The sequence below is a fragment of the Sciurus carolinensis genome, chromosome 5 (assembly GCF_902686445.1).
Source record: "Sciurus carolinensis chromosome 5, mSciCar1.2, whole genome shotgun sequence".
Taxonomy (NCBI): domain Eukaryota; kingdom Metazoa; phylum Chordata; class Mammalia; order Rodentia; family Sciuridae; genus Sciurus; species Sciurus carolinensis.
The window spans coordinates 151757350-151770986 of NC_062217.1; the positions used below are offsets into that span (position 1 = coordinate 151757350).

The following is a 13637-nucleotide window of genomic DNA, read 5'->3' on the forward strand; positions in this document are numbered from 1 at the left end:
TTTCCTGATGCTGGCTGCAGGCAGAGAGGAGGTTTCATCATCCTCAAAAGAAAACAGTCTCTAGGAGGCGTTATCTTCTCCAAAGCAAAATCCTTTTAGGCACTGTGCACAGACTTGACCGAAAGGCCCACATTCCTGACTAAGCCAAACTGACATGTTCACTAGACCACCCCTCAGAATAACCTATATAAACCCAGTCCCTTTCTGTGTTCAGTGGCTCATTTTCCACCAGGAGAGTGGGTCCACCGGCACCATTTCATCCCCCTGAATAAAGAGCTGAGATGACGCATGAGGTTTGTATCCTGCCTGGTCTTTTTAAAAGGAGAGGGTCCCTCTCTCTGAGAGAACCCTCTGAGACATAGTGTTCCCTTTGTTCCCAAGTTTTATGGGGATCTTAGAGAAGTTTCTAGAATGTCTCACCCAGGTACCACCTCTTAACTATTATTATTATTATTATTATTATTGGTACCAGGGATTGAACCCAGGGACACTTAAGCACTGAGCCATATTCCCAGCCCCTTTTTATATTTTACCTAGAGATAGATTCTCAGAGAGTTACTCGGGGTCTTGCTAAGTTACTGAAGCTGACTTTGAACTCACTGTCCTCCTGCCTCAGCCTCCTGAGCAGCTGCCACCACACCTAGCCCACCTAGCTTTGGATTGACAGTAGGATTGCATCAAAATTTTAAATCCTTGCTGCACATGGTCTTACCACCTGTACCCAAGGAAAACTCATGGTAGGGAAGGAGGAAATTTTGCTATGATAATAAGATTAAAATGATATATTAAAAATCTAAACGCAACTCTCGGTCATCTTGGCCCATGCTGACTGATTCTAAGTGGAACTTGTTTTTTGTTTTTGCTTTTACAGATTTTATGGCAGGTCTGCTTTGCTTTTAATTATCCTATTCTCCTGAGCCTTAGAATCTTTGGTCTGCATGAAGGTCACAGAAAGTCCTCTCTTCAGGGAGATTTGTGTTCTTATAGGCAGAGAGGAGTTTTAAGTTCCTTGGCTCAGAGAATAGCTCTAAGGATAACAGGTTTTTGGTCAAGAAATGTAGTATCCTATTGACTGAAGTCAGAGCAGAGCCAGAATTGCTTTGGGTAAATTGTTTTAAAAAAAAAAAAAGCATGCAGGGGCCAGTACGTAGGCACCTTAACTTCACTTACTTACTGCTCAGGATGCCACTTCTCATCTCCACCCTCTCCCTCCATCACTGCTAGAGATTTGCCTAAATCATGCCCTACCCTCATGCCATTTCAGACATTTGCATGGCCTGACCACACCAGGAGGTGGTGGAGGCTGAGCTGCAGAGATTTTCTGTTCTCATAAGGTCCCTTGGCAAGAGCCCAGGAGAGCAGAGATGGCCTGGATAGAGAAAACTGGGCTACAAAGGGGTTCCTGTACTGCCCGTGGCCTAAGGAAGTATAAAAGCCTTGGGTGAACCCAGCTCTGCATGTGTGTGGCAACCATCTGTGCTGGAGATGCAGTGTGTGTGTGTGTGTGTGTGTGTGTGTGTGTGTGTGTGTTGGGTGAGTCATCAGGGAGGGGCAGAGGAGGCCCCGAGGCACTGAAAGACCAGATCTTCCCCTAACTCTTCCTGTTAGGGCTTATGGAGACAGAGTGACAGTTTTCTGCAGATCTGACACTGGTGTTTCAGGGATTTGCCCCTGAGCTAGACCCTGCACCCATACCAGGCCCTGGAGATTGCTGGCCAGAGGCCAGGCTCTCAGTGAGAGCAGCAGACAGATAACCCTGGAGAGGCAGTGTACAGGATTGTGTTTAGCTCGGGATCAGGCTGAGGCCTGTGGAGATGGAGGTGATCGGAAAGGTGAGAGGCATCCCCTGCCAGCTGAAGAGGAACAGAAAACTGGACCAAGGAAGGGGCTGCACTGGAAGGGGCCTGAGCCAGCCCCAGAATTGGCTGGCTGGAAACAGAACTGGTGGGAACTGGGAAAGTAGTAGCTGCACAGAATAGCCCCCTGGACATTTAAACACAGAAAAATACACTATTCATCTGGAGTGGCCAGTAAGAAACACTAACTAGGACTTTCTAGAGGAACTCAAAGAATAGAGCTTGCTAGAACTTACTATGAGAACCTTGATAGAAGCTTCAGGAAACCCAATAAAGGCATCAAAAACCAACCAACCAACCAATGAATCAAATGATCCTGAGGGCAGCCTGATGTGGAAGCTCAGAGCAGACTCCAGAGTCAGGTCTCCTGGCTTCCAATCCCAGCTCCTACATGGGTCACCTTGAGCAACTTAGCCTCTTTAGGCCTTAGTTTTCTCTTCTAAAAATTTGGCCTAATACTCATACTTACTTCATTAGGTCATCATGAGGATTAATGTATGTGGAGAAGTTAGAACAATGCCTGACACATAATAGTCATCAAATAAGCATGTGCTATTGTGATTATTTTTATTATTTAGAATCTACATCTAGGACCCAGAACCCATAACAGTTCAATTTAGACTCTTGTTTCCCCTCATTTTTTAAGTTGGTGCACTATAATGGAATACAATGGTGGTATTCGTTGTTACATATTTGTACATGCGCACATATTTGTACATTCCGACTCTCGCTGTACAAGGTTTGGTCCACTGACCAGAAAAATCAGTATTACTCAACAGCTTGTTTTGAGATTCTGGAGCCCAGTTCTGGATACACCGAATCAGAACTTGTGCTTGCCTAGAACTCTGGATGAAACGTGTCCACATTAAAGTTTGTGAAGTATATAGAAGGCCACATTCATAAGCTAGGCTGAGATTGGACAATTTGGGAAGGAGGCCAAGGAGAGTAGGGGTCCTAAGGGCTTAGAAAGTCCTCAGACTGTGTCAACATGGCCATTTCACATGGGTGCACTGTTGCTGTTCAAGCCTGGCAGGGTCCCTACACATCAGTGTGCTGCGACAGGTTTGTGCCTGGAGCTACCATGGGGGCGCGGTGGCTGAGGCTAGCCCCCCGGAGCCCGGGGGAGGCCGCAAGGTCAAGTGGAGGTTTGCTGGAGTACCAGGTACTTAAGAGGTGGTCTACCTGCTTTCGGCTGCAGACTGCGCGCAGGTGGGCCTTCCCACTTCCACCCTCCAGGTCCTCCAGGGCTTCAGGGGGCTTGCCCACCAGATCTCGGCGCAGCCCCCGTGCCCGCAGCTCGTTCTGCATGCTGGCGAAGAAGTGCAGCACACAGCGGTGCGCAAAGTTCCGCGCATGCTCACAGCAAGTCTCGTCAAAGAGCTTCTGTTCCAGGTCCACATAGTTGCTCCAGTATCTGCGCTGCAGGAAGACTGTCTGGTCGAAGCAGGGCCTCAGGCAACGGGCCAGGAAGGCCACCACGATCAGCAGCAGGGTGATACTCCAGCCGATGGCCTAGAGGTTGAGGGGGCATGAGGTGGGGTGCAGAGGGATTCGGGGGCTGTACCTACTGTGCGAGTGGTTCAAAGTCTATTTCCGACTCCCTTCATCCTTCCTCAAATCCATCCATTTTCCCATTCAGTCATGCATCCTACCACCATTTTCCATCCATCCATCTTTTCCATTTTCTCCTATTCTTCTAGCCATTCATCTATCCAACCATCTCTGCACCCATCCATTCAGTCGTCTATCCTCTTATCTATTTGTCCACCATCTTCCCATCCAGCCTTCCTCCCATCTTATCCATTGTCCATCCTCTTAGCCATCCATCTATCCTCCCATTCATTCATGCTTCTATACTCAACCTTCCTTCAGTTTATCACCCACCTGCCCATCAGCCAGCCTCTCCTATCTTTTCATTTAGTCCTTCATGTAATCCTCAAGTGCATTCGCTCATCTATCCACTCTCACATCCATGCATGGATTCATGCTCTATTTTGTGGGAAGCACTGCGCTAGGAATAGGGACAGGGAACAGTGTCCAGGTAGTGGGAAACTGGAAGCCATTCTCTAAGGAGGGAGCCCATACCCGGCAGATTCTTCTCTCTTCCTTCCAAAACTACATCTCTTCAAGGTCTAACTTAAAGCCTGGAGCAATGAGAAATCACTCCTCTAAATTACAAAGACATCTGAATGCTTGTCATTTTTAGATATGATTCCCATGATGTACAAAACTGTCTCATATGGCTGCACACAGGATCCTCCCACCCAACTTTAAGGTGAATACAAGAGGAGCAGAAAATCAAACAACTTGCTGAGCTTGACATGACTGAGTTAGGATTCAAACTCTTGTCTGACCACTTTCCATGCTCTTCCCCTGAACTCAGGAGAGCTTAGAATGTGGAAGCCCACGGGGACGAGCAAGGTGGAGGAGGACAGCAACTCCCTCCTTTATTTTATAGGAGACTGAGGTCCAGCGGGCAGTGCCATGGCCAAGGTCTCAGTCTGAAGCAGAATCAAGTGCTACCTGACCAGTGGTCCTCTCTCACTGCACACCAGGCCTGTGTCTGCCACCAGCTTGTCTGCCCCCCACAGAGGGCAGGGCTTGGGTCTTCAGGACCTGTGTGCTCTGCGTGCAGTGGGTTTATGTAATGCTCTTTGGTGAACACAGCCCGTGCGGGGCTCGGGGGGTGGGTATCTGAAATCTGGGAGTGGGGCTGGTTTTGTGCCCAGGATGATGGAGTGGGTACCCTGTAGGGAGCCAGGCACTGAGGGGAACCTGCACTGTGGCAAGGGGGTTTTAAGGAATAATGACTGGTATTCAGATCCCTGCCCTGCCTCTTATGTGCTGTATGCCATTGAACTTGTTAACTAAAAACTCTCAGAGGCTTAGTTTCCTCCTTTGAAAATAGGATGATAGCAATTGCATCTGCCTCTGAGGGTTGTGCTGAGGATGAAATGAACTTAGCCCAATGCCTGACGCATAAGTGCTCAAGAAATGATAATTCATATTTTTTTTCTGATGTGTAGGAAGAGTGTGTATTGGGGGGAGAGGGGTCAAGCAAGACAGATCAGTACCTCTCCAGTGTTTTCCTGTCATCCAGCCTCATGGACATGGCCCTAGCTGACTCCTTGGAGCAGATGGGCGCCTGGTTCTCATTCTGGGTAGGTCAGTATTGATGGTCAAGTGGTCATTTCTTAAGGACCCACATGTCCTGATCTTGCTCCTGATCCCCCAAACCTCCTGCTTTTTAGTTATGTCTTCATCTGCGAGGAGGCTCCTCAGGCAATCAAGACCCTGCTCAGCCCCTTCCCACAAACCAACACAGGATATCTTCAGGGATTCAGGGTCTGGGGGAGGACCACCCCTAGTACCTGTGATAGGCACCGCAGGTATCGAGACACAGCCTTTCGAGCAGGATTGTCCCTGACCAGCTCATCTTCTTTACAGGGCACTTTGGCCAGGAAGAGCTGCACTTGACTGGGGGTCATGTTGGCAAAGTCCAGAAACTTCTCAGGATCCACAGAATTGCTGAAGGCACACACGAAGCACTTCCCATCAAGGAGGGCCAGCAGGATCCAGACCAGAGGGGCAGCCAGTGCTCTCTGCAGCACAGAGAAGCACATATACCTGGGAGCAGAGGAAGGAGAAGTCACAAAGGGCAGGTGGAATTCAGCCCGAGTTGGAGTCTGAGGACTGCCACTTCCTAGGTGTGAGAGCTTGGCCAAGTAACTTAACTTCTCTGTGCCTCAGGTCCTCACCTTTAAAAACGGGTCCTTTCAACCAGCAGACTCAGGGCTGAGGAGAGAATTCAGAGAGGCCATGCTCACAAGGCCCTTAGCAGAACAGAGCTTGAACCCAGGATGGTATGCAGCATGGGCTGGTGAGCACTGGAAACTGCTAAGCTCCATCAGCTGATTTTGATTCAGGGCACCACCTTGAGGACACAGGGACGCAGGTCCTTGTCCTTGGGGAACTTGCAGGAAAGGGCATGCAGCTTTTAAGTAAACCACTACTTCTCATTTCATGCAGAAAACTGCTTGGCCTGCCGTGGTTGCCCTTCGTGAATATGGCAAGTTATCATTCATGGCTAGCATGACAGATGTGGCTTGAGGGAATTCTTGGGAACCCTGTATCATTCATATCTTTGTAGCACTGGTCATGGGAAGGTGACCAATGATAGGAATGGAAGTATACATGTATTTCTTGGGAGGTTGAGGCAGGGGGATGGCAAGTTTGAGGTCAGCCTGGGCAACTTAGTGAGACTCTGTCTCAAAATAAAGTAAAACACTGCGGATGTGGTTCCGTAGTGGAGTGCTTGCCGAGCGTGTGCTCAGCCTGGGTTCAATCCCTAGTGCTGCAAGAGTATGATCTTCCCAGGTGGAAACTGGGTCTCTGTGAGCTGAAGGACGCTGGGGAAGAGGAGGCCCAGCTGACAGTATCTGTGGACTCGGGGAGTGGCCCTGACAGTGCCCAGGGATTGCTGAAAGAAGAGGTGTGGGATCCTACCTGATGATGCCCGGGTCCTTCCTCCGGTGTCCCTCGGGCCGACACCACTCCTCCACCATCACCACAGACTGCCGGTTGACCAGCAGGCCACAGAGGAAGAGGGCGAGCGGGGGCGTGAGCAGCAGGCCCAGGCCGTAGAGGGTGTTGTAGCGTGCCAAGCAGGGGCAGTTGAAGTCGAAGGAGGAGTACAGCTTGACAGTGACCGCAGCCAGCAGCAGGCAGATGCCATTCATCACAGACTCGGAGCTGGTCTGGAAGTGCTGGAAGAGCAAGCGGAACTTATCCATGGCTGTCGTGGGGTGGGGGCAGCTGCCCGATGGGTCACTGAGGCTGGCCACCCAGGGCCTGCAGGAGGTTCTTTCTCTTCTTCTGAGGGCCTGAGGAGGAGGCTGTGTCCAGTCCTCAGCCCCACCCCTAGGGACTTGAGGCAGAGGCAGGCTGTCTCCAGAAGGCTCTTTTGTCCCCAGTGCTGCTCCCTTTGCTCTGGGGGATGTGTCACTGCTCGGTGACCAGCCAGCCCAAAGCACCTCTAGGCAAATGGGTGCCGCCCTGTCACTCCACCCCTCCCCACCTTATTCCTCTTTTTTTTGGGGTTTGGATACTCAGGCCAGACAGCTGGGGGGACAGGCAAATACTGGGTGTGGTGAGGCAAAGATGCAGATGGAGCCACATTGTGCTTTTCTGGTCTTGGTCAAATACCTGACTTGGCTCAGACCAAGATTTCTTGTGGGCTCCTCACTTGGATCCAGCCCTGGAGCACCTATCCCTGCCTGGGGGCTTCTGAAGGAGAAGACCCCTGGGAAGAGCCTTAAACTGTGCTTCAGCATTTGCCTTGATAAAGGTCGTGGGAGGGGAGGCCTTCCAGGTGGGGGTACTGCATAACCAAAGGCCAGGGGGAGAAGGGTCAGGCAGACTGGGGGTGTAGCTCAGTGGTAGAGTCACAGAGCGAGGCCCTGGGTTCAACCCCAGCACTGCAGCAAAAGAGAAAGAAGAGTGTCAGACAGGGGTGTTGGGGCCGCAGAGGGATTGCTGCCCCTCTTATCCATTTTATTCTGCTGCCCTCCAGGGCTGGCTAAACACAGCTTCTACCACCCACGCCTCACACCCGAAAGGTCACCAAGCACCCCTGTTGTCCTGAGCTCCGCCTTCTCCCTTCCTGCCCTTGGGAGGCTGCCTGAGCCCATTATTAATCTTTCCTAGGTGTGGGGGCTGATCTCCCTTCTAGGTAGTACAGGACCTGGGCCTGTGCCTTTTTATTTCCTGGAGCATCTCGGTTGGTGCTAAGCAAATGTTCGTAAGTGATGGCAAATGTTTGTTCCCATGGAGTCGATGTTCGAACCATCCTTGATTTCCTCTCTAGCTCTGTTCTATCTCTTTCCACCTCTTGATTTGTACCCACCTCCCTCTCTGCTCTAAGGAGCAAAGGAGTGGATGTAGGTCTTGCCTTCAGTTCCTCTGTCTCTCTCCCTTTGTCTCTGTCTCTCATTCTTTTCTTTTCTGTCTCCCTAACTCTCCCTTTCCCTCTGTGTGTTTCTTTCTTTCCATGGTCCATGTATTTCTGAGTATCTGTCTGTCTCTCTCTGTTGTTGCCTCTTTCTGTCTTTCTGTTTCTCCTTTCTATCACCCCTGTCCACATGGGTTTCGCTTTTGGGGTCAGCAGCCTGGTGACAGCCACAGCAGCCCAGACCTGTTCCTGAGGTGGGAAGTCACCTGGGCCTGAATGAGGGGAGGGGTGGTTGAATACCAGACCTCAACTGCATAGGCTCTTCCTCAGCCTTCATTTCTCTAGCTCCTTTACCCCTTGCCCACAGCCACCGATAAGATAAGGGAAGCAGCAGACTGGGATGGACTTGACCCCACTGGCCCCTGCTCCATCAAGCCTGAACAAGTTGACATCCGGGACTCAAACTCTAAATAATGTACTTAGTGAAATGCCTGTATCAGCCCTGTTGTCCCTTCCTTAGGCTCTGGGTCCTCACAGTCATGCCTGTACTTCCCATAGCCCTCTGGAGCACACCAGTGGGACATCCTTCTGAATCCCTCCCACGGACACTCCATCTCCATGAACTCATCCTGACTACTGTGGTCACACTGACCAGCCTTCCTTCCATTCTCTCATACAACGTTTAGAAAATGAAAGCATCTCTACTTTTTATTTTTCCTGCTAAAGTACTATTATGACCAGGCATGGTGGTGCACACCTGTAATCCCAACATTTTGGGAGTTTGAGGAAGGAGGATGACAAGTTGAAGGCCAGCCTGGGAAATGTAGTGAGACCCTGTACCACCAAACCAAACTAGACCAAACCAAACACTTGAAAAAACACTACTGTTGGAACCAACCTAGATGACCTTCAATTGATGAATGGATAAAGAAACTGTGGTATATATACACAATGGAATACTACTCAGTCATAAAGAAGAATAAAATTGTAGCATTTGCTGGTAAATGAAGTTGGAGAATATCAAGCTAAGTGAAATAAGCCAATCCCATAAAACCAAAGACCGAATGTTTTCTCTGATAAGTGAATAATGATACATAATGGGGGGGGGGCAGGGGCAGGTAAGAGAAGAATGGAGGAACTTTGGATTGTGCAGAGGGAAATAGGGCAGGAGGGGGTGGGGGAAGGAAAGACAGTGGACTGAGACAGACATCATTACCCTATGTATATGTATGATTACACGAATGGTGTGAACCTACATTGCATACAAACGTAGAAGTGAAAAGTTATACCCCATTTGTGTACAATGAATCAAAATGCAGTCTGTAAAAATAAATAAATATATCATGTCCATCTTTAAAAAAAAAAGAAAAAAAACATTACAGTGAAAAATTCAAAGATGGCATTATATCTTCCCATCACTGCTCATGCAGAGAGTCTGCCTGTCTAGAGTGGTGTGTGTCCTTCCAGACTTGTGCTAGAGCCCTGTGTTCCAGGCTGGCTGACCTGCCTGGAGTTCCCCAGGCTAGGGGAGGAGTGATGGGTGCTGCTGCTGGTCCGGAGCTCCAGCAGTGCCCACAGCACAGCAGCCCACATGCCATGCCCGCCTGTGACGTCCAATGTGGGGCATGTCTCAGACACCACCATTCCTTCTCCTACCACATGTGACATCGCGCAGGTCTCTCTCTGTGTGTCAACTGCGGCTTCTCTGAGGGATGACAGCCTACCCTGCTGTGTGAGGGACTCCTGGAACCTGCAAAAGGAATACTGTGTCTTAAGTCAGACCATCCCAAATACATCCTGCAAATTTCAGAACTGTCCACAGAGCCTGTACCTCTGATGAAGTAGGAAGAGACACAATCTGGGCCTGTTTATTATTTTTACTTGACATAATAAGCATGTTAGTCCTGGTCCTCCAAGACAGGGTTAACCGTGTGGGGAAAATGGTGGGGGTAGAGTTGAGAGGGCCGGGAGAGTCCCCCGGAGGTCGTTGGAGTGTGGCCATGTGGAAGAGGGGGCAGGCTCCCTGGGGCAGGGGTTGAGGAACCCTTGTCTACTAACATCAGAGGACAACCCCTACCCCATTTTCGGGTGGGGTGCAGTCCCAGAAAGGCTGAGTGTCCTTTCTGAGGTCATACAGCCTGGTGAGGACAGAGTCAGGAAGAAAGTTGGATCCTCTTGTGCCTTTTTTTGCCTTAGTCACCCACTGGGCTGTTGACCAGAAAATGGGGGCTGTCTGGGCCCCAAAGTCAGGCTCCCCCACCCTGAGCCAGGGCAAGAGATCTGGTCTAGGCGAGTCCTGAGCAGCACTTGCTTCCATTCTAGTCTGCAGGGTAGGGCGGCCTGAGAAGTCTCCAGAAAAACAAACTATGCTTCTGGGAGGTCACGGTGGGAGGTGAGACCGCTCAGGTCAGCCCAGGCCCCTGGGTTCCCCCAGGGCAGGGACGTGCTGTTGGCCACAGCCAGCTGCCTTGCTGGGTATTCACTGGGAAATGCTTTAGCAAGGACAGATGAAGGGCACCAACCATGATGCAAAGCTATCATCTCTCTCAGGGCAAGGAGATGGCTGTGAATTTTTTTAATTTGATTAATCTTTTTAAAAAATGTTTTTATTTGTTCTAATTAGTTATACATGACAGTAGAATGCACTTATACATTTTGATAAATCATTCATAAATGGAGTATAATTTCTCATTTTTCTGATTATGCATATTATAGGATCACATCGGTCATGCAGTCATACATGTACATGAGGTAATAATGTCTGTTTCACTCTATGCTTCCTACCCATACCCCTTCTTCTCCCTTCACTCCCCTCTACCTAATCTAAAGTAACTCTATTCTTCCCTATCCCCGTCCCTTATTGTGAATTAGCATCTGCATATTAGAGAAAACATTCGGTCTTAGTTTTTTTGGGTTTAGTTTATTTTGCTTAGTATGATATTGTCCCAACTCCATCCATTTACCAGCAAATGCCATAATTTCATTCTTCTTTAAGACTGAGTAATATTCCATCATATATATATATATATATATATATATATATATATATATATACCACATTCTCTTTATCAGTGTGATTCTACTTCATGTACAATCAGAGAAATAAAAAGTTGTACCCCATCTGTGTACAATGAATAAAAAAAAAAGAATAATCAAGCAACAATGAATGTTGGCAAGGATGTGGGGGAAAAAGGTACACTCATATTGCTGGTGGGAATGCAAAATGGTGCAACCATTATGAAAAGCAGTGTGGAGATTCCTCAGAAAACTTGGAATGGAACCACCATTTGACCCAGCTATTCAACTCCTTGGTTTATACCCAAAGAACTTAAAATCAGCATACTACAGTGATGCAACCCCATTAATGTTTATAGCAGCTCAACTCACAATAGCTAACCTATGGAACCAACTTAGATGCCCTTCAACAGATAAATGGATAAAGAAAATGTGGTTGTAAATTATTAAAAATCTATTTTTCATAATTGCCTACTTTTTTTTTTTTTTTTGCGGTGCTGGGGAACCCAGGGCCTTGTGCTTGGAAGGCAAGCACTCTACCGACTGAGCTATCTCCCCAGCCCTCATAATTGCCTACTTTTATAATTAAAAAAATTTCTAATAAAATCATAAAACTTTTTTTTGGGGGGGGAGTACTGGGTTTAGAGTCCAGGAGTACTCTACAACTGAGCTACATCCCCAGTCTTTTTAATTTTTTATTTAGAGACAGGGTCTTAATAAAGTTGCGCAGGCTGGCCTTGAACTTATGATCCTCCTGTCTCAGCCACCTGAGTTGCTGGGATTACAGGTGTGTACCACCACGCCCAGCTCATAAGACATTTTTATAGGAAAAATTCAAGGGGTTAAAAGGACAAGGTGAAATGGTTATCACATTTTGTTGCCTTAGCCTGGGCTTGCTGAACCAGAAGAAGAAATAGAGGAAAGAACAGGAGAAAGATTTAATTTACTCATGTGTATGGAAAGATATTAAATTGCACATCTGCTGTGTGATAATGCCTGTAACCAGATTTTCTCAACCTCCTACCCCATCCCAGAGGTCTGTAGCAAAGTTCTTCAGGGGCTTTTAATTCTAGGAGGGTTTTTTCTTTCTTTTTTTGAGACAGGGTCTTGCTGAGCTGCCCAGGCTGACCTTGAACTCCTGGACTCAAGTGATCCTCCTGCCTCAGTATCCCAAGTATCTGGCACTACAGATGTTCACATTTAAAAAATTCACCTTCTCTTCTCCTTCCTCCTCCTCCTCCTTCTCTTTCTCCTTCTTCAACACTGGGATCAAGCCCAGGGTCTCCCACATGCTAGGCAAGTGCTCTACTGCTGAGCTACACAGAGCTACATCCCAGCACCTGCTTTTAAAAACTTTTTTTTTTTAATCTTTTTATGTAAATTCCTTTTTTTATCCCTTTTTTTTTTTTTTTTTTTTTTTGGGTGCTGGGCCTTGTGCTTACAAAGCAAGCACTCTACCAAACGAGCTATCTCCCCAGCCCCCTTTTTTCCGTCTTTAAAAAAATTTTTTTTTGAGACAGGATCTCGCTAAGTTGCCCAGGCTGGCTTTGAACTTGTGATCCTCCTGCCTTGGATCCCAAGGAGCTGGGATTACAGGTCACATTTTCTTTTTAATGATGACTATAAAAATAATTTTTAAATCATTCGTAAACATGTGTCAACTTGCAACTAGAATATGTTTATAAAGTAAGTCTTTGGTTTCTATCTTTGTTTTTTCTTGAATTGGAGTCTTGCAGATATATTCTTGGGAGTCTTTTAGATTTGTTTTTTTTCCTTTCAAAGCAGTCTGCATATTATTCGGGAAACTGGCTTTATCAGAGCTCCTGTTATTGAGAGGGACCTTTGGGACCTGATGCCCCCTGCTGGAGACACTCATTGTATACCACGGGAGGGGTGTGTGCGAGCCATGGGTGGGTGTACACGCGTGGGTGTGTGTGTATGTGTGTGTCGTGTGCATATCTGCTGTGAGGTGGGCCTGTGTGCGGTGTGTGTGCGTGTGTGTGCTCAGAAATACGTGTGAGTATTATACTTGGTGTATAATGAGACACCCTCCCCTGAGTTTCTCTTTCTTTTTCCTTCTAAGGAAGGCAGTGGAGCGTGTCCTACTCTCAGGACCAGGAGGGTGTTATTCCTTTGTGTCTAGAGCAGTAGTAGGGCCCTCTCTGTCCAAGAGTGACAGTATTCCTCTGTGACCTTGAGGACACAGGTCTTCCTGGGGTCCTGCCAGACCTGGGGGAAGCCACGTGGCACTAATGTGGGCTCCACTTTGGTGACTCTGCAGAGCCACGTTACCCCCAAGGGACTGGAGGGAGAAAAACAGTGAAAGGGGGACTATTTAACTAAGGGCAGTGGAACAACTGGGTGACCATGTGGAAACAATTTAAATGAAATCTCTACCTCATTCTTTATAAGAACATAAATTCCACGGGGTTCAAAGATCTAAGCATAAAAATTAAAATCATAAAAAATCAGAAATAAATTGTAGGTGAATGGATCCTCAGTAGAGGTTAGGAAGGCCTTTGGGAGCTGTGGAGAACAAAGTGGGCCTCATCAAAACTAGAAACTTCCGTGGGCAAAAATACCAATAAGTGAAATAAAACTGCCAAACTGAAAAAAAGCCATTTGCCACACACGCATGCCATACAAAGGCCTGACTTCCTGAATTTGCAGAGGGCTCGTATAAGTCATTATGAAATGAACAATCTTCTAGAAGAAGTGGACAAAGGATGTGAATTGGCTAGTCACAGAAAGATAAATGTTCAAAAATCCTGTGATGAGTCTAATCCTTATTCAAAGTTAATTAGGAATCTAAACAA

General features: G+C 47.7%; 1 protein-coding gene across 1 annotated transcript; it reads right to left on the minus strand.

Annotated features, from left to right (window-relative positions):
* Positions 1–2894: 2894 nt before the first annotated feature.
* Calhm3 (calcium homeostasis modulator 3) lies at positions 2895–6649 on the minus strand. The gene is made up of 3 exons (XM_047552124.1): positions 6363–6649; positions 5228–5483; positions 2895–3368 (listed from the first exon to the last, which is right to left on the minus strand). The coding sequence occupies exons 1-3, from the start codon at positions 6647–6649 to the stop codon at positions 2895–2897; spliced, it is 1017 nt and encodes a 338-aa protein (XP_047408080.1).
* Positions 6650–13637: the final 6988 nt, after the last annotated feature.

Excerpts from the sequence above, each read along its gene's own strand:
- Calhm3 (XM_047552124.1), bottom strand. The coding sequence starts at position 6,649 with ATGGATAAGTTCCGCTTGCTCTTCCAGCACTTCCAGACCAGCTCCGAG. Across the intron at positions 5,484-6,362 it reads AAGGACCCGGGCATCATCAG|GTATATGTGCTTCTCTGTGC; the intron begins GTAGGATCCCAC and ends CTCTGCTCCCAG. Across the intron at positions 3,369-5,227 it reads ACCTGCGGTGCCTATCACAG|GCCATCGGCTGGAGTATCAC; the intron begins GTACTAGGGGTG and ends CTCAACCTCTAG.